The 24,418-nt window shown below is 44.2% G+C and overlaps 1 protein-coding gene and 1 non-coding gene across 3 annotated transcripts in view; both read right to left on the bottom strand.

Annotated features, from left to right (window-relative positions):
* Nucleotides 1-584: 584 nt before the first annotated feature.
* On the bottom strand, nucleotides 585-684 carry LOC112208869 (small nucleolar RNA U13). Its single transcript, XR_002943420.1, has one exon. It is a non-coding gene; the product is annotated as a small nucleolar RNA U13 (small nucleolar RNA).
* A 2,336-nt stretch (nucleotides 685-3,020) lies between these two features.
* Nucleotides 3,021-24,418, bottom strand: part of GPD1L (glycerol-3-phosphate dehydrogenase 1 like) — a 61,932-nt gene continuing 40,534 nt past the window's right edge. For both annotated transcript variants that reach the window (XM_016940624.2, XM_016940623.3), the window contains 3 exons: nucleotides 12,370-12,603; nucleotides 11,810-11,916; nucleotides 3,021-5,916 (listed from right to left, as the gene is read on the bottom strand). In XM_016940624.2, the coding sequence (XP_016796113.1) occupies nucleotides 5,820-5,916; nucleotides 11,810-11,916; nucleotides 12,370-12,603 (438 nt within the window). In that variant the 3' untranslated portion in view covers nucleotides 3,021-5,819. The remainder of the gene's footprint in view (nucleotides 5,917-11,809; nucleotides 11,917-12,369; nucleotides 12,604-24,418) is intronic.

The raw sequence follows: 24,418 nt of genomic DNA, 5'->3' as shown, positions 1-24,418 counted from the left end.
CTGGCATTAGTCCTAGAGAAAGAAGGATGAGGCTGAGCACGGTGGCTCACGCCTATAATCCCAGCACTTTGGGAGGCCGAGGCGGATGGATCACGAGATCAGGGGTTTGAGACCAGCCTGGCCAACATGGTGAAACCCCGCCTCTACTAAAAATACAAAAATTAGCCGGGTGTGGTGGTATGCACCTGTAATCCCAGCTACTCTGGAGGCTGAGGTAGGAGAATCACTTGAACCTGGGAGGCGGAGGTTGCAGTGAGCCTAGACTATGCCATTGCACTCCAGCCTGGGTGACAGAGTAAGACTCTGTCTCAAAAAAAAAAAAAAAAAAAAAGAGAGCGAGAGAGAGAAAGAAGGACTATTGGATATACAAATTTGGATTTAGCCAGAGTTATCCTGGGTAGGGAAGGGTCGGACAGACATACCCATAGGCACGCCCACACTCATATATAGCCTCCTGTGTCCAAAAAAGTGATGGCAAAACAGACACTGTGATGCTGTAGTGATCAAGGGATTAAAATTTCCCTAATCTCTTGATGTTTCTGCAAGTTCAATTTTTAAATTCCTGAAACATCTATTTTTTTTCATGTCTGATAGTAAGCAGATGTTGTGACAAGTTTGAGTGGGGGCACATCTCATACATGAGCATGAAAACTCAATCATCACACTTATCAACCACAAGAGGATCTCCTCAAACATCTTTTTAGCAATGTATGAAGTGAAGTTATGCTAGCTGCTATAACAAGTAACTCCTATGTCTCAGTGGCATAATACAATAATTTTTGTACCTATCAATCACAGACCAACGTGATTGGGGTGTACTTTCTCCATATTGTCTTGTAGAATCCTGGCTGAAAAGGGGGTCCATCATCTTCAATGTATGGCTTCCAGAACATACTGGAAATTGATATACAACCAGCACGCACAGAAGAAATAATAAAGAATCAGACAGAACACGTGAAAGTGACACTTTTCTCTCCCTGTGTCATTGACTAGAACTCAATCATGTGATGCCACCTAACTGCTGGGGGTTTGGGAAATGTAATTTAACTGTGTATCTACAAAAAAAGAAAAGAAAAGAAAAAATAATTTAGTGAACACATGGCATTGTTTCTGCCACAAGCAGATATCACCATGATCATTTAATTTTTCTCCTTTAATATGTTGATTTCCTGCTCTTTACGGACCTTAACAGCAATCCTATGAGGTAGGCTGCACAGATATCATTCCCACTTACCAATGAGAAAAATGAACCTCAAAGAGAAGTTAGCTGACTTGGCTAAACAACATGGATATTAAATGTTAAGCAGGAGCTAGAACAAGTCTTCCCACAGTACCAGGCCTGCTGTCTCCCATCCTACCAAAGGTAACATCACTTGCTTCAGTAACTTGAATCAATCACAGCTTCAGTAAATTAGATTATCCACACAGATTCTTCATAAAGCGTATTTCCTCAAAAACGTTCACCATCAACTTAGTTTATATGCAGTCATAAAAAGTTATAAAGACCATGTGATTAAATTTTAATGGAAATACATTATGGAGAATAACATAAAATTGAATGCACATAATTAAATCAGGACAAATTTCAGCCTTTTCTTCAAAAATTGCCTCCTTTTTCTCTCTTCTGTAACTCCTATCAGATGTATGTTCAAGTCCTATTCTATCTTCCACTTAACCTTTAAATTCTCAAATATTTTCTTTGCTACTTTAATATCCTCAGATCTATTTTCCAGTTTGCCAATTCCATCTGCAGCTCTGTCAAATCTAGTCTTTAATCTTTCCATCTGCCTATTTTTAAACTTCAAATGATTATATTCATTCCTAAATGTTTGAATAGGTTCCTTTTCAAATCGGCCTGGCTGGGTTCTTTTTTTATTTCCTCCTATACAATTTATTTTTTAATCCTTCTTTTATGCCTTTATTTTTAAAAATATCTTTCAAAGCATCTGGCCAGGCTCATGCTTGTAGTACCAGGGCTTTGGGAGGCCGAGACAGGAGGATTGCTTGAGGCCAGGAGTTTGAGACCAGACTGGGCAACATAGCAAGACCCTATCTTTACTTTAAAAAAAAAGCTGGGTGTGGTACCATGCCCCTGGAGTCTTAGCTACTTGGAGGCTGAGGCAGGAGGACTGCTTGGGCCCAGGAGTTGGAGGCTGCAGTGAGCTATGATAACACCACTGCAGTCGAGCCTGGGCAACATAGTAAGACCCCCATCTCTATAAAGGATTTCAAATGATTTTTAAAAAGCATCTATCGTATTACTCAAATTATCTGAAATCCTAAGATTCTAACTCTGTTTTTAAAAATCTGTTGGTTTTCACTCATAATGAATTATTTTTCAATTATTTTATTTATCTTTTCAAGACAGTGTCTCACCACTCTATCTCCCAGGCTGGAGTGCAGTGGCATGATCTCTGCTCACTGCAGCCTCAACCGTCCTGGGCTCAGGTGATCCTCCCACCTCAGCCCCGAGTAGCTGGGACCACAGGTGTGTGCCACCACTGGGTGACAGAGCAAGACTCTGTAGCAAACAAAACAAAACGTTTTTCTCACATGGAGCCCAGCTTCCTTGTTTGTACCTCTACCTGGGTTTTCTTATTTCATTTTTTTCCCTGACAACATAGCCTTTGGTGGGCTCTCGTGTAGCATAAGCTTCACAACTCAATCCTTTCGACTCTGGCAATCAGTCCCCTATTTGTTTCAGGATTCTAGGAATTTCCCTTACATTTTTACGAGATCAGCACTGGTTATATTTTCCCAGCTTTTAAAGGTATACATGGAGTGGGGAGAAGGGGATTTCAAATTCACTAGAAGGTCTCCATCCTAAACTGCAATTGTATAAAAATATCAGTAAACAATAAAAACAGATGCATTTAAGGCCTGGGATTAGAGATGAAGCCCTTCTGTTGAAAACTGTTTTTGATATTGGTAATGAAACACAGTTCAGGAAAAAAGAAAAAGCCGGCAAATAAAATGATTACCTAAGCTGATAAAAAGAAAAACAGGATCCACGGTGCAAGTTTAGGGGGTTAAATGTTTATTAAATCAAGCTTTTAAATTATATATCCACCTACAGTCTATAAACAAATATAGTACACATGTATGTAAAAGGCTAGCAGATAAGAACCAGTGGAAAAACTAAAGTTCACCTTGCACACCGGCACCTCATCACAACACCCTCTTGGTGTGGATGCCATGGGGCCATGCTGTAGTCAAAAGTTAAATGAAAAACCACAAGTTTAGTTTGATTCCGTCTCCTAGGGTGGATTTCATTCAGATATTTGTTCCATATTATAGGAGGGTGGATCCTAGCAAGGCAACAGTGTAGTTTTTACATTCACAGATTGGCTGAAGTAGTACAAATTGAGCTGCTAATCTAGGTGTCTCCCTCCCTGTTACCATACTTCATAAGAAATGTGAATTAAAATGAACAATGGACCACAGGTGGTTATAAAAATAGATAACTCGCAGAGTCATAAATATCTACAGTTAGTAGAGCAGAAATTTCTAAAATTTACCTTTTTCCATAATGTGCAGAATATCCTAAGTATCTTCAAGAGACACAGTCAGCAGACTTCAGAGTGGTAATTACAAGGGCATTTGTAAAGAAATAACACTCGAGTACAAACCCAGAGTAAGAAGCTGAATGCAGATGAAAATACGCAAAACACGCAAAGTTCCAACTCCTCACATCTCATTATGCTACTTACTAGACACCACAATTAGCTTACAGCCCTTTATATATCTTTTAAAGTAACTTTTTGTTACCTGTGTACAAACTTTAACAAAGATTTTTCATGAGACAAGCAAAGTGGGTTAATGGTGGCGCTAAAACTGCTGAAACTTGGAGTGTTTTGTGTGCTTTCGTATACTTCTGTGTATGGGGCTTTAAAATGCTCCAAAAATGTTTTGGATAGAGTTTTTAAAATTCCCATGAAAATCTATTTTATAATCATTTCAAGGTATAGAAAAAAAGAAATCCTAAACTGGCGTTGAGGGACAGGCCCAAATCTCACAAAGTAACTTAAATTCTAGGAATATATAAATTACATTCATATGTTCCTTTAACACGTATCAAGTGCTATGTAAGGTAACTGTAATGGATTCTGAAGCCAATCTCATTTAAAACAGTACAGTAAATCCCATTCTAATTCTACAATTAAAGCACTTATTCCAGGTAATGTGCGTTTCAGCAAAGCTGACATCTTGTACAACAGTGTCACCTTAAAGCTTCATCAAAGATTCACAGCAGGCCTGAACTGTAAAAGTTCAGAACCAACAATGCCACAGGTAGTTATTCATCCTAATTTCTCGCAGGGAGTGAAGGGTCTACTTGAGTGATCCTAAGGTCACCTAAGCCTAGAACAGTGTTCCCTGAAAACTCCAGCAAGTCTCCTCACCAAAATCTCTTCAGCGTAATGTGTTTGGGACTTGCTAGGCTAGAAAAATGGGTTCCACTGATGTATAAACATACATTCGACACCTTCAAGAGGTGTACAGACATAGTGTTTCCCAGACTCACTTGACCTTTCCAGGGAACACCTGGAATAATCACTGGCTCTTGGGACAGTCATTTCCTAGGGAACACAATTAGAGGAATGCCAAGTTAAAGCAGATTTTCTAAAGTAGTGGTTCACATATTGTAGTAAGCATCAGAAACACAGATGCCACACCCCTTCAGAAGTCCAGGGTGGGACCTGGGAACCTGCATTTCTGAGACCACCCCTTCCCCCACCCCCCCACAAGTGAAGCTGATGCTGCTGCACCGAGGACCGCCCTTGGAGTGGCACCTGTTGAGAGGATGGCCTGCATAGATCTCAGCTGCAGGAAGCCCTCCTATGGCCTCAGGAAAGGCTGCACATGGCATTTGCACAACCAATGAGTCGGAGGTCAAATCAGCCCAGTGACTTCTCAGAGGGTCATGCACCTTGGCACTGCACTTGACTCCTGGCTCTGTCCCTGCTCACTAGGTGACCAGGAGGAGTGACTGCATCTAACAAGAGGACTAACAGTAGCCCCTTGCACCCCCCAGTGGATCTGTGATGTTTAAGATAAATGTTTGCTAAAAAATGCACTAACTAGCCTAAAGCATCATACAAGTGTCTGTTAATCAGAAGAATGTGCCAGCCACAGCAGGAAAATCCCAGATAAATTTTCTGTCTTGTTACCTCTGAGCCTTGACGAAGGCATATTCTGACAACTAACGAAGAGAAAAGAGGCTAAAAATGCAGACAACTGCAGTGAGGGGGAAATACATGAGTGGATTATCTAATTAAAAATGCCTGATTGTTAAAAAAACAAAGGTCAGCCCACAATCAAAGTAGTTAATTATGCTGGCTTTGAGATAGTGTTTAAAAGTTAAATATGTTGATCTTTGAACACACTCACTCCTCCACTCTACCATGTTAATGCTGGTTAAAATTTAACACTAGAAAAATGAGAAAAAAAATCCTCCACTCAAATACATATGAATTACACCTAAAAAATTTAGCTGAGATCGTTCCAATCTTATAAGCTATGATTGTGTGGAAATTTCATAAGCAATTTTGAAAAAAAGACATCAAATTTTGGCTCATAGAAACATCCACAGAATGAGGAATAAACCACCATTCACATGTTTGCATGTGTGTTTAGTTACTGCCCAGTACATCTTTGCTAATGAACTGCCTCTCACAATTCAAAAACGAACCTGTAAAAATTCATACATATCCGTGATGAGATTACAGTCAAACATCATGTTGCCAAGTCCTGGTTTCCACGTGAACCCAAAAGATTGATCAGAAAGGCAGAACTTCCCCCAACACGTTGCATGATTCACTTTATGTATGCTCTGGATGGCTCTGAAGACAAGACAACATCTCTTGAACTGGTCTGCTTTCGTAGCAGATCTGATACACTGCAGTAAACAATGGAAACCTAGTTGGGAGGAAATGTGAAAAGACAAAGTTAGGCCACTGGATTTACCTCAGAGAATAAGTTAGGTTTTCTGTCCTAACAGATTGCAGGTTAGTATGTGACTATGGAAAACACAGTGAGCACTTTCTACATTCCTTTATTATTTGGTCTGCAGAGAGCCTCTGGAATGTGGCTGTCAGATCCTGGGGCAACCTAGACCATCCTCTGCCTAATTAAGCTTGGAGCACACTGTCCACAACCAAGTCACACGGTGATCCTACCAGGGCAAACTGTTGTCATTTACATAGGAGTTGTGGCTCCAACTGTTGGTCAAATCTTGGAGGAATCTATATTCTGTCATTATTTTAAAAGTTGTAAAAATAAATTTTTAAATTGCAAGGAGGCATTGCTCTCCCTTCTCCAAAAAGAATCATCCCAAGGTAACAATGAGGCAGTCTACACATCACCACAAATAATGTAGGCTGGAATGCTCCCGCAAGAATCCGAGTGAGGACCCACGATTAGCAAAGCACTCATCTTATGTCAGAAGCTTGATTTATCTTACCTTTTCTTCCAAGATGTGAATACAGATATAAGTGAAAAATCACTAAAGAAATAATTTCATCAGGCTTTTTTTCTTTTTTCTTTTCTTTTGCGACAAAGTCTCACTCTATCGCCCAGGCTGGAGTGCGGTGGCATGATCTTGTCTCACTGCAACCTCTGCCTCCTGGATTCAAGCGATTCTCCTGCCTCAGTCTCCTGAGAGTAGTTGGGATTACAGGTGTGTGCCACCACGCCTGGCTAATTTTTGTATTTTTAGTAGAGACGGGGTTTTACCATGTTGGTCAGGCTGGTCTCAAACTCCTAACCTCATGATCCACCCACCTTGGCCTCCCAAAGTGCTGGGATTACAGGTGTGAGCCACCGCGCCGGCCCAGGCTTTTAAATACACACACACATAGCTCAAAGTGAGCTTGGCAGAATCAATAGAGTCTTGAAAGGCAATCCTGAAAATTAGCTGGACAGAACCTTATAATGATAATTTTTAAGAAGAACAAATAGTACTAATAGATCACATGTCTTTATGAGAGTCTATCGTTGTAGGGTTGTTTCTTCATTGTAGTTTTTTTAAGGTATGGAATGTTTTGCTACTTTTTTGTGGAATGTTTTATTTTTTTGGAGTCAGGTAGACCTAATCAAATCTGACTCTACAGACTACTAACTCTGGGCAAGTTTCACAATCCTTCTGACCCTGTTTGCCCATCTGTAAAATGGGACTGGATACACAGCCTTGCTGCAAGTATTAAATGACATATGTTTGAAGCACACAGTACACACTTGGCAAATGGTGGATGTGCAGTAACAACAGCTTATAATAGCAGCCACAAGATGGATAGTGTGTCCTGGACCGAGAAAGCTCCCTGAGGACTGGGACCAAGTCTGTTTTTTTCACTACTGTATCCTCAGTGCCTGGCACCATGCACGGCAAGGGGCAGGTGCTCTGTGAGAATTCGTTGAATAAATTCCTGTGGATTGGATTTAAAGCCTAGAAACTTCAGCCCCTTTCTTTGTCCTTCCATGCTATGTTTCCCTGTTCCTAAAACAATAACAATGTATATGTCCCCAAAGCAGTGTGGTAGCAGATGACTGGCCATCCAAAGCCATTTCCAACCTGCTTCTCCCTTTCCCCAAGGTTGGAAGAGACTACTCACCTTCCTAGCCTTTCACCTAGAATTGGTCAAGTAACACAGTCCTAGGCAGCAAGACATAATATATCTGCTGAAGGTTTCTCGAGGAAGATTTCTCGAGAGGCACTAGAGGAAAAATCTGTTACCCCAGACTACTCTTGTTCCCTTCCTGAGTGTAAAAGTGAATGTGATGCCTGGAGCTGCTGCAGCCATCTTGAGGTTCAAGGGAAAGCCAACAGGATCACTGAGATTCTAATCCAGAGCCAGAGCCACTGGGCCAACACTTTAATCATGTTCACCTCCATATTCCCTGTTATAACTGTGTGTTGCTCTTGCAGCTGAAAGCACTCCCAACTTTTAAAACTATCATTTCCAAAGTGCATTCTGTGGAAGGGATGTTAACAAGAGATATGAAGTGTGTGGAAGAGAAATTTCTACAGACAAGTAACTTGTTTAATCCTTACAATCACCCCATGAGGTAGAAAATATTGTCCCCATTCTATATATGAGTAAATTGAACCACAGTTTTGGACTCTGAAGCCAATGATCAACCATTAGGCTACACTGCCCATCTAAATATTATTTTCTATTACATAAAATGCTAAAAGGACAATTAGATCAGTTTGGAAGACTCTCTAAATAAAGTTAGAGGTGAAAGGAAGAAAAAGACAACATTTCATTTCAAAAAATGACAAACCAGAGGCCTGGGTGTGCTGGCTCACGCCTGTAATCTCAGCACTTTGGGAGGTCGAGGCAGGCGGATCACGAGGTCAGGAGATCGAGACCATCTTGGCTAACACAGTGAAACCCCATCTCTACTAAAAATACAAAAACTTAGCTGGGCGTGGTGGTGGGCGCCTGTAGTCCCAGCTACTCAGGAGGCTGAGGCAGAAGAATGGTGTGAACCTGGGAGGCGGAGGTTGCAGTGAGCCAAGATCATGCCACTGCACTCCAGCCTGGGCGACAGAGCAAGACTCTGTCTCAAAAAAAAAAAAAAAAAAAAAAAAAAAGGACAAACCAGTCAGTCAGCTATCCCCACTAATCAATACTGAGGGCTTAAGATGTTTCAGACTTCAGACTAAGTGCAGGGATGTGCAGTATTATAAATAAAGCCAGGCCAGGCGTGGTGGCTCATGCCTGTAATCCCAGCACTTTGGGAAGCCAAGGTGGGCAGATTGCTTGAGGCCAGGAGTTCGAGACCAGCCTGGACAACGTGGTAAAAACCAGTCTCTACTAAAAATGCAAAAATTAGCTGGGTATGGGGGCACGCGCCTGTAATCCCAGCTACTGGAGAGGCTGAGGCAAGAGAATTACTTAAACATGGGAGGCGGAGATTGCAGTGCTGAGATTGCACCATTGCACTCCAGCCTGGGTGACAGAGTGAGACCCAGGAGCTTGCAACATGCACCTCAGAGAACATGTTGTGTACGGGCTGAATTGTGCCCTCCTCCCAATTAATATGCTTAGGTCCTAACCCCTAGTATCTCAGAATGTGACACGGCCTTTGAAAAGGTAATTAAGGTAAAATGAGAGGCAAAGAAAAGTTCCATTCAAGAAAAGACGGTAGCATAGGGAGTAAGAGGATGTACTGCAGGAAGTTACATTGGTGCTAGATTGAGGGGGGCCACATCTGCCTAAGGACCATGTGCTTCACTCTATAAGAGCAGGAGGCCTCTGAATGTGAATGCTCAAGCTGGTAGGGACCATGGTGTTCATCTGGTCTTCCATCTTAATTTTGTGGATAAGAACACTGGGGCACAGAACAGCTAAATACGTGACTTGCCCAAGGCCACATGGCTAATAAGCCACAGGGCAGCCTTGAATGCTGCCCTCCTGCTATTTCTTCTATAGCAATGGAGAAGAGAAGGGAGGGAGAAGGAAACAGAGGAAGACCGGAGTAGTGGTGGTCAGAATGAAAAAGAAAAAAGGAATCAAAGTAAGAGGTGGTGCAAAGGGAGCACGACAGGCCTCTGCCTTTGGGAGGCAGGTGGTACAAGGAATGGGGAGGAGTCCCAGGGGATTCTACACTCCAGCCCAGAAGGGTGCTGCCACGTCCAATCCAGCAGCGATGTTATTAAGCACAGGTGGAGCCTGTTCAATCTCTAATCAGAAGAAATAAAATGGGACATGACCAAGGAGAGATGTCTGCGCAGAGCAGAGATTTACCTGCTTGATTACACCTGCTTTTGAAAACAGGCAGCTACTGGCCCCAGAATCGCAATTCTAGTCCATGTCCCCCTGGAGCTAACAGGCTAATGCCCAGCCAACCTGTCCATCCAGAGAATCCTATCAAGGCACCCCATGGTAGCACACTTGGGGTGTGTTTCAAGATGCCACTTGAAAATTCTGGTTGGGAGAGTCTCACTAAACAGCCAAGTATTATTTTTTTTTGAGACTTAAAAAAATTTCTTGATAAATGCTCAGTGGTCATTAAAGTAGTCCAACCACACACAAACATATCACTGTCTGCTGCTAAGTAGGTAAGGAAAACCATGCATGTCAGAGGCATTTTCCTTTTAGTCACAATTTAAAGGTAGTTCTCCTCCTTTGGCAGCCTGTTTGTGAACTTCCATCTCTGCATGGCTGGTTTTAAAAGCCATTTCAGAAAAATAAAGTGCAAATTAAAGAGGTAAGACAAATGCTCCATCCACCCTCATTTTAAACTTTCAGTACAGAACTCCATGGCTGATTAATTTGTTCTGGGTAAAAGGAGGAGGGGTGCTGGGTGCAGGGGGAGGTAAAGATGCATGACTGGGACCAGCAGACACCTAAACTGACAGAACCAGGATAAAGGAGCTGCAACCAGAGATAATAGCAACAACATCCACGACCCTCCTCCCAGCTTGGAGAGAAGCTCATGCTCTGAATTAGCCACAATCAGCATGTCATTCCAGCTGCCCAGCTCCCTTCAGTCCTAGGCAACAAGACTTCCCCTCCCCCAGAGAGTATTACGGGAGAGTTAAGGATACATGCAATATGCTGCATAAGCATTTATGCGGTGGTGTAGTTGTCATCATGATTATGGTCCTCCACAATCATGCTCAGTAAATCGGCAAGAGAAAGTGCTGTGGAGCAGGTAGGGCTGGGGAGTGGCCTCAGGAGAGGCTGGGAAGCTTTTCTGGTGCTACAGGGCTCACTCTCTCAATCAGGTGGCAAATAAACTGACTTAAACCCACCTTTAACACACAACTGGCCTGGAAGGGCAATGGAGGATGGATGCACCCACCCATCTATCCATCCATTCACCCATCCCACCCATCCACTCACCCATCTATCCATGCACCCATCCATCATCCATCCCTCCATCTATCTCATCCCATGCCACCCACCCACCCATCATCCATCCATTCACCCATCCCACCCATCCACTCACCCATCTACCCATGCGCCCATCCATCATCCATCCCTCCATCTATCTCATCCCATCCCACCCACCCACCCATCATCCATCCATTCACCCATCCCACCCATCCACTCACCCATCTACCCATGCACCCATCCATAATCCATCCATCCATCCATCCATCCATCCATCCATCCATCTATCTCATCCCATCCCATCCCACCCACCCATCATCCATCCATTCACCCATCCCACCCATCCACTCACCCATCTACCCATGCACCCATCCATCATCCATCCATCCATCTATCTCATCCCATCCCCTCCCACCTGCCAACCCACCCACCCATCATCCATCCCTTCATCCCATTCCATCCCATCCCATCCCATCCTAAGCCCCATCTACCCACCCGATGAAGAGACTGGAAGGCTGTGCACCAAACTTAACAGAGCTACCTTCTAATGGTATAATGTTGGGCTAACTCATCCTTCCTTCTTTTCTGACTTGACATTTTAATAACATAACCATACTTTTTAATAAAAACAAAAAAGTAATTTTTACAAATTTTAAAACGTATGATATGTAGCTTTTACCAACCACCCTGCGAGACAAACTAGAATCTTAAATTTTGTATTTTATAACATGACTTATAGAATTGAGCTCCTTTCATTGAAGTTGAGCCTGGTTTTGTGTAAACACATGTTTTGGGAGTAGGTAGATGCTTCTCATCACAGACGTTCACATCACACAAAGGACTGAACTAATCCAGATAAGTTCTAAGGGCACTTGTCAAATAGTCTAGCTCATCTCCGTGGGGCTGGAAGTCCTGAGAATAGGAATGATGGACATTTATCTGGTCTCATGGGCGACTGAGAGACTTACTTGTCCAGTAGTCCCTTCTGTTTGAGGATGCGGTACACTTCAGCAGAAGTCTGCGGTCCTTGGAGCTTTTGCCCATTCAGCATCTCCTTCTCCAACTCTTCAATGGTCTTAAAAACAAAGGATTATATATTAAAAAAAACTATGGTAAAGACTAAAGAATCATTTATTTGTTTAATTTTTAAGTGTTTTTTTTTTTTTTTTTTTAGAGAATGGGTCTTGCTATGCTGTGCAGGCTGGCCTCGAACTTGCGGCCTAAAGCAATCCTCCCACCTTGGCCTCCCAAAGTGGTGGGATTACAGGCATGAGCCACCACGCCCGGCCTAGCATCAATTATTTCAAGAGCAGAGTGAGAGAAGAGCTTCAATCCCCTGCTGGAAGCCAAGGAAAGATAAAGACACAAAGATAAAGAACAGAAGAGTCAAGTGAAAAAGCAGCCAGGCAAACAGAACAATCCCAGCAAATAGATGCTGGCATGAAATCTCCACTGGGCTGCAGCTCACCCCAAGCCAGGAGTCTCAAGTGAGGAAGGAGGGGGTGCGGGAGAGTAGGTGAGGGGCTACCTTCCCAGTTCTGGCGAAGGCCTCGGCCACCCTGCGGTTCCGCCCTCCGTAACAGGTGGTGATCAGGTCGGCCACCCCGCAGCTCTCTAGGAAGGTGGCTGTAGACACTTGGCCTTTGCAGAAGATCCTGGCAAAAGCAATCATTTCCATGAGTCCCAGGCGGATGACGGCCGCTTTGGTGTTGTCTCCACAGCGGAGGCCGTCGCAGAACCCAGCTCCCACAGCTACGATGTTCTGCAAAGGAGATGACAAAGCCCAGATGCCGTTACAGCACCCACCGCAGGTATGGATGCCAGAGGTGGTGGGGGAGGCCGAGGCAGGGGCAGACCAGGGACATTGGCTCCATCTTCAAAATACTCAATGCCGGGTTCTGCTCTTGTACACCTGGGTGAAAGAGATGACGAAAGGAGAGACAGGGCTTCCATATTCCCCTTTCTAGGACAAAGAGCCCATATTTGGGGTCAGCAGTTGAAGAGCATTGGACAGAAAATCAGAACGGCTGATAGTAGTCTTTGGTTAAATAATGTTTGGACAAACTACTTTACTTTTTGTTTTGTTTTAAATGGAATGCTTTATGCAACCATAACATTCATACAGAAAAGTACACAAATCCTAAGTGCACAGATTGAAGAATTTTCACAAACTGAGCACACCCCCATAGCCAGCACACTGATCAAGGAAAAAAGCACAGCCAGTGCTTCAGGAAGCTCCCGAGAACCCCTTCCAGCCCACCTCCACCACCAAAGGTAACCACTCTCCTCACTTCTCACAGCATAGATGTGTTTTACCTGCCTTTCAACTTTTTGTGAATGGAGTCATACAATATGTAATATTTTATGTGTAGCTTCGTCTTAATTCAACATCGTGTTTGTGAGATTCATCCATATTTTTACATAGAGCACATTTATTTTAATTGCTGCATAGTACTCCATTTTGTGAATATGCTGCAATTTATTTAATTATCTCCTGTCAACTGGCACTGGGGTAGATTCCAGTTTGGGGCCATGACAAATAGTGCTGCCATGGACACCCTGGCACATGCCCTCCGGTGACTACGTGCAGGCAATCCTGTTGGGTATGACCTAGGAATTGAAACACTGGGTCATGAGGCCTGTATGTGTGCAGCTCAAATTCCAGCCTTCTGTTTCATTTAATAATCCCCAAATGAGTATTTATGGAGCACTCACTCTTTGCATGGCCTCTGCTAGACACAAGGCAAATGAGACACAGAGCCTGCCTTTTCAGAAGCTGATAATCTGCTAAGGGGGCTGGCAATCTAGGCCAACTGCCTGTTTTGTAAATAATGTTTTATGGGAACCCAGCCATACCCATTCATTTACACATCGTCTATGGTTGCAGATTTGAGTAATTGCAACAGAGACCGTATGGTCCACAAGGTCTCTTCTGTCTGGCCCTGATGGAAAACGTTTACCAGCCCTGACCTTACAGGAAAAATAAAACGTGTACAAATAACTGTTAATGCTCAGCAGAAAGTGATATTCCATAAAAGGTACTGAGAATCTGAAATTCCGTTTCAACAGGTATGCACTGAGCATGTACTGTGTGGGGAGCACCCCACTCAGCCCTGGAGGGACACAGTGATTGCAGGGGCTAGCGGGTGGCAGGGGGAATGCAGGGGCTGAAGATGCCCCCAGGGGAGAGCTGCAAAGATGAGAGTTAAGACATAGAGCTTGTCCTCAAGGAGCTGACAATCTGGCTGAGAAAAGAGACACAACAAAGCACATCAAAAGGCAGAGGGGATGGAGTGAACCCGGGAGGTGGAGCTTGCAGTAAGCCGAGATCGCACCACTGCACTCCAGCCTGGGCGAGAGCGAGACTCCGTCTCAAAAAAAAAAAAAGGCAGAGGGGAGAGAGTGTGCTGACAAGCGGCAGGAGCCACAAGCTTCCGTTCACAGCAGGGAAGGCCACGTGGAGGAGGTGGCATCTGAGCTGGGCTCAAATAATAAGTAAAAGTCAGATTACCACCTATGACAAGTAACACCTGCACAGTTGCACAGGTGGTAACTCAGTTGGAACTTCAGTTGAGCCCCTGGGTTCCTGGCCCCTTCCACTTTTCCAGCTCCTTCACCAAGAACACTCAATGCCCCCCAAAAAGCAAATATCCAACTGTCTAACCACACTAGCAATTCCAGTAATACCTGGTGACTGTACAGAGAGCCGTGGGAGATTTTAAAACATGAACTTAGTTTGGGAAATGAGTTAAAATAAGTGTATTTTAATAAAACCAAGTTTTATAGTGAAAGAATAACTTTTCTTAAAACATCAGGCCTATAAAATGTGAGGGATGAGATGAAAAACAGAATGAGCTGGGGAATAAAAATGTCTTCTCTAGTACACAGGCAGTTTTTGATAAAACACATCAAACATAGCATTGATGTGGCCGGGCTCACCATGACAAACAGACTTGGTCATTTAGATACAGCTATTGCTCACCAGAAGACCGAGGCGCAAAGATACTTCACATGAAAAAAACATCCAATTGGGCCTCCTGAAGTTTCCGTCTACTCCCCACAGACCCACAGAACAGAGCCCTCTCTTGCCCTCTCCCACGGGGTGATGTGGAATGAAGAGGGCTAGAGAATAAAGGATGGGGATAGGAAGGCCCCCCTAGTGTCTTCTCTTCCTGAGCAATAATGTGAGAGCTTACTGCGGTTGCCGCTTATGCCTCTCATTGCAGTCAACATAGAAAGGAAAAAGTAGAAAAATTCCCTAAAAATGATGCAGGCAGAGCTGATGAGGAATTGGTCCTAGGAACTGACAGCCTGACCAAGTGCATATGTCTTCGTAAGGTACCAACTTGCCTGAACCTGCGAAAGCTTCTCAGCCTCTTCCTACCACACAGGCTATGCGAACTATAGATCTGCTGTCATCAGTTCTCAGACAGCAATCATTTCAAACTTCCACGTGCAGGGACAATGGAAGGGGGTAATTCCTGGCTTACACACTCTCAGCAACAGGCAGCATCATGGAAGAGGCAAGGCAGAAGCCGTGTGAAAGGAGCCAGGAGAGATGCTGGGGGGTCGGGTGCGATCCAGTTCTGCAGCTCTGCTTCTAGAAGGGATGAGTTGCCGAGTCAGGATGGGACAGCCAGACCTTTTAGGATGAGTGCTATGCAGAGGCTAAGAGCAGGGACCATAAGAACACCTGGGGCTGGGCCCACCTAGGTCTGGACGCCCTTCCCAGCATAGCAGCCAGACTAAGGAGGCTACAAGGAGACGGAAGCGGTACACGGCACTGACATCCAGAGAGCCTCTACATTGTCACAGTGTGACCTCGGCCAACCACTCCACCTCTCAGGCCATCTTCACCTCAGATGTAAAATTCAGGGCTTGGACAAGATTTTTCAAGGCCCTTCTAGTATTGACATTCTTTCAGGAAAGTTGGTGCAATTGTAGCCTGCACTGGGGCTGCAACCAGTACTGGGGCAACAGATTGACACCTGGGGACATGCAGTGGGTCTGACTGCCAAAGCCCGGAGGCCAGCCCTTGGGTGAGCTGGCCAAGTGGTTTTATTGAAGTTGCCATGCAATGTGGCGAGGCTTAGGCTGTTGGCCAACTGGTCAGATTCCTGAAATTGCTCTCTGATGCCCCCTGGACTGTGTCCCTATGTCCCCCTCCATCACAACATGAACCATTCTGAAACTGTTATATGAAAAACCAACCCCAGGAAATGTCTATGGGCTGAATGGGAGAGAACATGGACTTCTGTTCAACAAGGGGCTCCTGTCAACAGAGGAGGGGAGGCACTTATTTATTATGTGCCTTCAGCCAGCCCAGGCTAGTTACACACTGCCTCATCATCATTCCCATGACTCTGAAGTATGTACCTATCCTCCTATTTCCCAACTGGCACAACTGAGGCTCAGAGAGGTTTAGCGGCCCACTGAGAACACCTCACTGGTAAAAGATGGAGTCTGGATGCGCCCCTGGTGCCTGGCTTTGCAGCCCGCTCTGTCCCCTGTGCCTTGCTGCTCCTGTGTGGGAAATCTGCCCTTCCTCCAACCTCGGTCAAAAAGACCTGCCTGACCCTTTGCAATTGGTTGTCAAAGGAGAGTGCCTCCCTGGCCTACACCAAGGCTTGGGAGGTAAAAACGGTAGCTTAGGTTGGGCATAATCCTAGCACTTTGGGAGGCTGGGGTGGGTGGATTGCTTGAGCTCAGGAGTTTGAGACCAGCCTGGGCAACATAGTGAAACCCTGTTTCTACCAAAAATACAAAAAATTAGCTGGGCATGGTGGCACGCACTTTTCGTCCCACCTACTTGGGAGGCTGAGGTGGAAGGATCACTTGAGCCGGGGAGGTGGAGGTTGCAGTGAGCCGAGATCATGCCACTGCACTCCAGCCTGGGTGACAGAGTGAGCCTGTCTCAAAAAAAAAAAAAGTAGCTTAGGAGAAGAAAAGGTAATAAAAAATAGCAACAGCAAACCTTACTGAACTGTTCTAAGAGCTTCATATATTATTACCTCATTTAAACCTCACAACATTGTCACAGGGCAGGTCCTATTATCATGGGAACATGATAGGAAACTGAAGCACACAGAGTAAGGACCTTGCCCGAGAAGATCACGCCACACCGTGCTGCTCTAGGGCCAGTGAGTGAAAGGCGCAGAGAGGCCACCGCAGAGTCCAGATGAGAACTTTCTAACAGGAAGAGCTGACCTCACCCAACAGGAAAGATTTAGCAGGAGCTCTCTGCAACCAGAACCATCCAAGCAGGACTGTATGGACAGGCCCTGAGCTCCAAAGCAGTGCTTCTATGTTGCTGTACTCAGAAAAGCCACATGAGGGTGCCTGGGTGCTCCCTCACAGCTCCTCTGTGGCCCCTTCACTGCAGGGCATGGGAGTCTAGACCACCCCAAAGCTTCTACTAGAAGCTTTTACTAGACATTTAACCTTCCCACCAGGGGAGATCAGGAGACCTAGTGCAGGGTAAACTCCTCTCTCCTAAGAGGACCCTGGGCTGCAACCCAGTTTAGTCGCCTTATGACAGATCTTGAAATCCTCATTCTCTCCCTCCACCACTTATCATTGTCAAAAGAAAAATAAACATACTGAGCCAGTCAGAGCGTGTTTGAACAGCATCCGAGCAGATGTCCTCTGAGATCGCTCAGATGTGAAAGTTATCATTATCCACTGTGCATTTAAATCTGCTTTAAACTCTTTTGGAGCTAAAAATACCATAATTTTCAGAAAACAGACGTGTGTAGCTCTTCCCCATCTCCTGAGTGACGGAATACTCAGAGGCAATCATCCACTCTTGAGTGTACTCTTTCCAGTTCTGAATAGGGGTGGGTTGGATGGGGCTCAATTCCTCTCCCACTTCCACCTTCCCACAAAAAGAATAAAGAACAGGAGAACCAGCCCATGCTACCTGCAGGTTACATAAACATTCTCACCACCCAGCAAGAACTGCCTCCCCGAAACCCAAGTCAGTACTCACTGTTTTCTCTCAGTCCAACAATCCATCCGACTCGTCCTGAGGCTAGCTGCTAAGAGGAGACTGTCTGCAGCGTTTGGGATTACTAAAGGCAAGGTGCCACATATTGTTTGCTGCTGGCCCCTGTCTAAGGCAGCCTGGCTGAGATGTCAAGGAAGGCTGAGGCAGGCCCACACTTGGCCCACCTAGTCGGTCGCACCAATATGAAGCTGCCTTAGCTGGAAGAGCATTGTCCAACAGAAGTTTCTGCAATGGTAGAAATGTTTTATATTTGCTCTATCGAATACAGTAGCCATTAGCCAGCCACTGAGTCTTCAAAATGTAGTTACTGTGACTCCGAAATGGAATTTTTAGTTTTTAAGAATTTTAATTAATTTGAATGTAAATGTAAATAGTACATATGCCTAGTGGCTAGCATGTCAGATTATGTAGGCCTTGCTCTCACTCACATAAAGGTGCTTTTGGGCGAGCAGTGGCCCTGACTACAGATGAGACCCAAAGCTGGGCATCCCGGCATGGTTTACCACAGCCAAAGCCCTGGAGCAATCCTACATGCCCAGCAATTAGAACTGCAGAACAGCCCCACAAAGGAACACCACCAGCCTGTACCACGGGCTGCTGCTTTATCCCCAATCTATTCTTTCCTTCTACAATAATAGAGTCTCTTATTTTAATGCAAGTGTATGGCTATCCAGAAAAAAGATCCCCAAAATGATTTTCCAGCCTGCCTTGTAGCTAGTTATGGTCACACCTAGTGTCCCACTGAGATGAAGCCAAGTGACAAGGTTGATTTTCCAGAACCTTCCTTGAAAGATAGCTGCCACGTGCTCTTTGTCTGTCTTTTTTTTTCTTTCTTTCTTTCTTCTTTTTTTAACCTCGCTGCTTGGAAGGTAGATGTGACATTGATGTTCTGGTCACTTTCATAGACCATGAAGACAAGGGCCACACCCTATGCTACCCTATGCCATTCAGTGTTTGTCTTCTCCAAAACCCATGTTGAAATTCGGTGGCCACTGTGGCAGTGTTGGGAGGTGGGGCCTAACAGGAAGTGTTTTGGTCATGCGTGTTCTACCTTCATGAATGGACTGAGGCTTTTCCTTAGAAAAAAGACTCCGGGAGTGGCTCTCTGTTTGCCTCTTCCATTCCTCTGTTGCATGAGGGTCAGCGCTCCTCCCCTCCAGCAGCATTCAAGGTGCCACTTGGAACAGACCGTGCCCTCATGAGACACCAGAACTGCTGGTGCCCGATACTGGATTTCCCAGCCTCCAGAACTGTATGAGCCAACACATTTCTGTTCATTATAAATCACCCAGTCTCAAGTGTTCTGTTATAGCAGCACAAAATGGGCTAAGGCACCAAGTGAGCTGGAAGAAGCCTGGATCCCTGCGAATTCTATAGAATAGAATTGTCATACATTCTGGATTTTACATGAGAAAGAAACGTCTACCTTGTTCAGCCAGTACAGTTTGAGCATTCCTAATCTGAAAATCCAAAATCCAAAATGCTCCAAAATCTGAGACTTCTGGAGCACCAACATCATGCTCAAAGGAAATAGTCACTGGAGCATTTTGTATTTCCAAATAGGGATGATGAACTGGTAAGTATAATGCAAATATTCCAAAAAAGAAAAAAATCCAAAATCCAAAACACCTCTGGTCACCAGTATTTTCGATAAGAGATACTCAACCTGTATTATTTTGGGTCTCTGTTAATGAAACTCAATGCTGATAAAGAATCTATTAAAAATGATAGCCTTCTGGCCAGAATCGCCATCTTCCAATAATTTACCAAAATGATGAATACAAAAGGGAAAGAGGAGAGAAGTACCTGACATATGTTCTCCAGGCCTTTTAGAAAGCATGAAGTTGCTCCTTTGGCCACATATATGTGAATCTATCAAAAAGGTGATATTGGCAGGGTGTGGTGGCTCAGGTCTATAATCCTAGCACTTTGGGAGGCCAAGGCTGATGGATCACTTGAGTCCAGGAGTTTGAGATCAGACTGGGCAACATGGTGAAACTCTGTCTCCACAAAAAATACAAAAATTAGCCAGGCATGGTGGCGAGCACCTATAGTCCCAGTTACTCAGAAGGCTGAGGCGGGAGGATCACTTGAGCCCAGGAGGCAGAGGTTGCACTGAGCTGAGATTGCGCCACTGCACTCCAGCCTGGGCAACAGAGTGAGACCCTGTCTCAAAAAAAATAAAAAATAAATACATAAGCTAAAAAACCTTTTTTTAAAAAAAGATGATATTGTAGACATCAGGGGAATGGTCACCGTTCAAAAAGGAATGCCCCACAAGTGTCACCATGGCTAAACTGGAAGAGTCTACAATGTTACCCAGCATGCTGCTGGCATTGTGGTAAACAAGTTAAGGGCAAGATTCTTGCCAAGAATTAATGGGTGTATGGAGCATATTAAGCTAAGAGCTGAGATAGCTTCCTGAAACACATGAAGGAAAATGATCAGAAAAAGAAGGAAGCCAAAGAGAAAGTTACCTGGATTAGACTGAAGTACCAGCCTGCTCCACCCAGAGAAGCGTACTTTGTGGGAACCAGCGGGAAGGAGCCTGAGCTGCTGGGACTTATTCTCTATGAACTCATGCATAATAGGTGTGAAAAATAGGCTGGGTATGATGGCTCACGCATGTAACCCCGGCACTTTGGGAAGCTGAGGCGGGCGGATCACTTGAGGCCAGGAGTTCAAGTAGTTGGGACTACAGGCACATGCCACCACCTCTGACTAATTTTGTTTATTTTTGTAGAGATGGGGTGGGGGGGGTCTCACTGTGTTGTCCAGGCTGGTTTTGAACTCGTGGACTCAAGCAGTCTTCCCACCTCGGCCTCCCAAAGTGCTGGGATTACAAGGATGACCCACGACGTCCAGCCATTGATGAGTTTCACTTTTTTAACATTAATGATCTTTAGTAATATTCTCCATAGTAGCCAATTACAAAACGTACACTACAGATGTAATACATCTGTTGGCCAGCTACAGCCTGGCCAACATGGCAAAACCCTATCTCTACTAAAAATACAAAAATTAACTGGGTGTGGTGGAATGCACCTGTAATCCCAGCTACTTGGGAGGCTGAGGCATGAGAATTCCTTGAACCTGGAAGGCAGAGGTTGCAGTAAGCTGAGATCACACCACTGCACTCCAGCCTGGGCAAGACTCTGTCTCAAAAAAAAAAGTTGTTAAGAAAAAAAAGACTACTAGACTATTTAAAAACGCAGAAAACAATAACATAAATCAGGCGCTGTGGTGCATACCTATAATCCCAGCTACTTGGGAGGCTGAGGTAGGAAAACAGCTTGAGCCAAGGAACACAAGACCTCTCTCAGAGGGGAAAAAAAAGATAACACAGATTAAACAATATACTTATGATTTTTGTACTTTTCTATATGAAGTACCTCTTAAAATTTATATTAAAACAAACAAAAAATACACCTCCAATCAAAGAAGCCAGACACAAAAGAGTGCATACTGTACAGTTCCACTTATAAAAATCCTAGAAAATGCAAACGATGGCATATAAAAGCAGATCAGTTGACTGCCCAACTGGAGGCTGGGGTGATGAGGAACCTCAAAGGGACATGTGGAGTTGTTTGGGGATAATGGAAATGTTGTGTACTTTGGTAGTGGTTTTCGCAAGTGCATGCACACAACTCTCAAAACCCATGGTATTATAAACTCTAAATAGATGCAGTTTGATTACATGAATTACACTTTCTTTTTTTTTTGGAGACAGAGTCTCACTCTGTCGCCCAGGCTGGAGTGCAGTGGCACGATCTTGGCTCACTGCAGCCTCTGCCTCCCAGATTCAAGTGATTCTCGTGCCTCAGCCTCCCGAGTAGCTGGGATTACAGGCACACACCACCATGCCCAGCTAATTTTTGTATTTTCTAGTAGAGATGGGGTTTCGCCCTATTGGCCAGACTGGTCTAAGACTCCCATACTCACGTGATCCACCTGCCTTGGCCTCCACAAGTGCTGGGATTACAGGTGTGAGCCACCATGCCTGGCCTAATTACATGAATTACACTTAAAGTTGATTTTTAAAAAAGAATATATCCTTACTAAGAGATGAATACAGCTAAGAGTTCATGAAGGACATTCCGAAGGTAGTAAGAGGCACTGGTACAAAATGATTATGCATAAATCCTTTGAATTTTCTATTTTATCCTTGTAGAGAGTTGTTTTCACATTTTTCCTAGTAAGTCAAATGCTCCACATTTTTGAGTACAAAAAGATAATGTACATTTTGTAAATTGGCTAGTATGGAGAATATTACTAAAGATTGTTAACATAAAAAAGTAAAACACATCAATGGCTGGATGTGGTGGGTCATGCCTGTAATCCCAGCACTTTGGGAGTCCGAGGTGGGAAGACTGCTTGAGTTCACAAGTTCAAGACCAGCCTGAACAACACAGCGAGGCCCCATCTCTACAAAAAATAAACAAAATTAGTCGGGCATGGCAGCATGTGCCTGTAGTCCCAGCTACTCAGGAGGCAGAGGTGGGAGGATAGCTTGAGCTTGGGAGGCTGAGGTTGCAATGAGCCACGATTGTGCCACTGCACTCAGTCTGGGCAGCACAGCAAGACCTTGTCTCAAAAACAAACAAAACACACACACACAAAATCAAACTACTTGAACACTAATATCTAGTTTTTGTTTTAAAAAGGACCCATACACATACGTACACACTAAAAACATTGGAAGGGTATACAACAAACATTAACTGAGGTTATTTCAGGATGTAGGATTGTCAGTGATTTGATTTTTACTTCCTTCTTTACACCTTTCTGTTGTGTGAAAACAAGGAATATGACTATGTTATAGTCGGGGGAAAAACCCATCGCTGTTATTTATGTGATGAAAGCAACATACGGCCATGTGTCCTTGCTCTGGCAGGCTCTGATGAGAGAGGGCTTCGTTTCATTCACGCTGCCTGATTACTAACCAGAAAAGTCAAGTGGTACACAGTAACCAAAGAAACTGGGCTGAGAGTCTTAAAACCCGTGTTCACGCTCTGAGTGTGCCAGTGTTTGCTACCCTAAAGTCATTTGCTCTTTGGATCTCGATTTCCTTATCTGTACAAGACAATGGTTGGAGTTAATAATTGCTACAAGTGCCTGTTTCTCAGTTTTCAAAAATTTTAGCTCTGATGCAAACCCCCAGGAATGATGGTAACTGATCTCGTTTTAAAAGATTGTGTGGGAAGTTGCAGGGAGGATGATTAAGGGCCTTCAACCCCCACCTCCCTGCATCCCCCATGAATCCCTTTCCATCAAGGTAGCTGGCACATCCACTTACAGTCTTCCTGCCAGCAAAAATGAAAGCCATTCTAAGTTCAGACACAAGACCAGCATGGGTTCCCGTTAGCAGAAGCTTTTCCAAAGCCCTCACCTCAATCTAGACTCCTTCTTCTCACCCAGCACTCTTTGTTCTGGGCAGGGTTTCACAGCTTCTCCATGACCACCAAAAACATCCAGTCACTTGAAAACAGCTTTGGAGCAGCTCAGGCCAGCACTGAGCAATTAGGCATTCACGATGCCCCCTGCTGTTGAGTGGTAATTAGTTTAATGAAGGACTATTAAAAACACATAAAAATCTCAACCAACAAAAATAAACAAAGCAGCCAAAGTCAGCGTCTTACATGTATAACTGGGCCTGCATGTAATGTAATGCTAATGCAAAGAATGCCCCACACAGGCGCTTAGAAATATGCATGTGTGCTCCCTAGGAGCCCAGGCCTTTAATTGGCTTTAATTTTTTTAAATGCTCATTGTATATCATGACCACACATATATACACAATGTTAATTCTAGAGAGTGGTTTTAACTTCTGACTAGAAAAAAAGATATACAATTTATGAGAAAGCATAGACAGGCATTCTTTCCAACTTTGCAACTCCCATCCAATAAAGACAGATGACTGGTGGATTGCCTAACCTCTTCCCTAGATGCTCAAATTTCTGAAGGGTGGCTTTTTGCTGCAAAAGAGATGACTCAGAAGTGGCTCAAAAGGGGCATTCACATTGAGAACTTTTTATTTCCCCTATTCCCCCCACTCTTTTTTGTAGATGATAGTGAAATGAAGGCAACTTGGATAGTGAGGGGGAAGGAGCAGGTAGCTGCTGCTGTTCCCTGTTGGCTGTTCCCCCAAGTCACGGCAGAGAGAGGGACAGTGCCTAAGGCTTTAAAAGCCAGCAGCCAACAAGTCAGGAGCCCAGGTGTGGAGACCTCCCTTTACCTCAAAAGAGGGGAAAAAAAGATAACATAAACTACATACTTATGATTTTTGTACTTTTCTGTATGAAGTACCTCTTAAAATTTACATTAAAACAAACAAAAATACACCTCCAATCAAAGAAGCCGGACACAAAAGAGTGCATACTGTACAGTTCCACTTACAAAAATCCAGCAAGCCACTGGCCAGTGGAGTGCGTTTCTTTAATCATATCTTCTCTCTCTTGAGGGCAAAGACAAAACTATTCTTAGAAAAACCTCTACCAGCAGCAGATTATTTTTTCCCTTAATAAGAACAACCAGCCAAACTAGTAGAGTAGCATAATTCAGAGGAAACAAG

This window comes from Pan troglodytes, chromosome 2, assembly GCF_028858775.2.
Source record: "Pan troglodytes isolate AG18354 chromosome 2, NHGRI_mPanTro3-v2.0_pri, whole genome shotgun sequence".
In the NCBI taxonomy this organism is placed as follows: Eukaryota; Metazoa; Chordata; class Mammalia; order Primates; family Hominidae; genus Pan; species Pan troglodytes.
The sequence above is the reverse complement of the archived record's forward strand: the minus strand, read 5'-3'. Positions and strand labels throughout refer to the sequence as shown.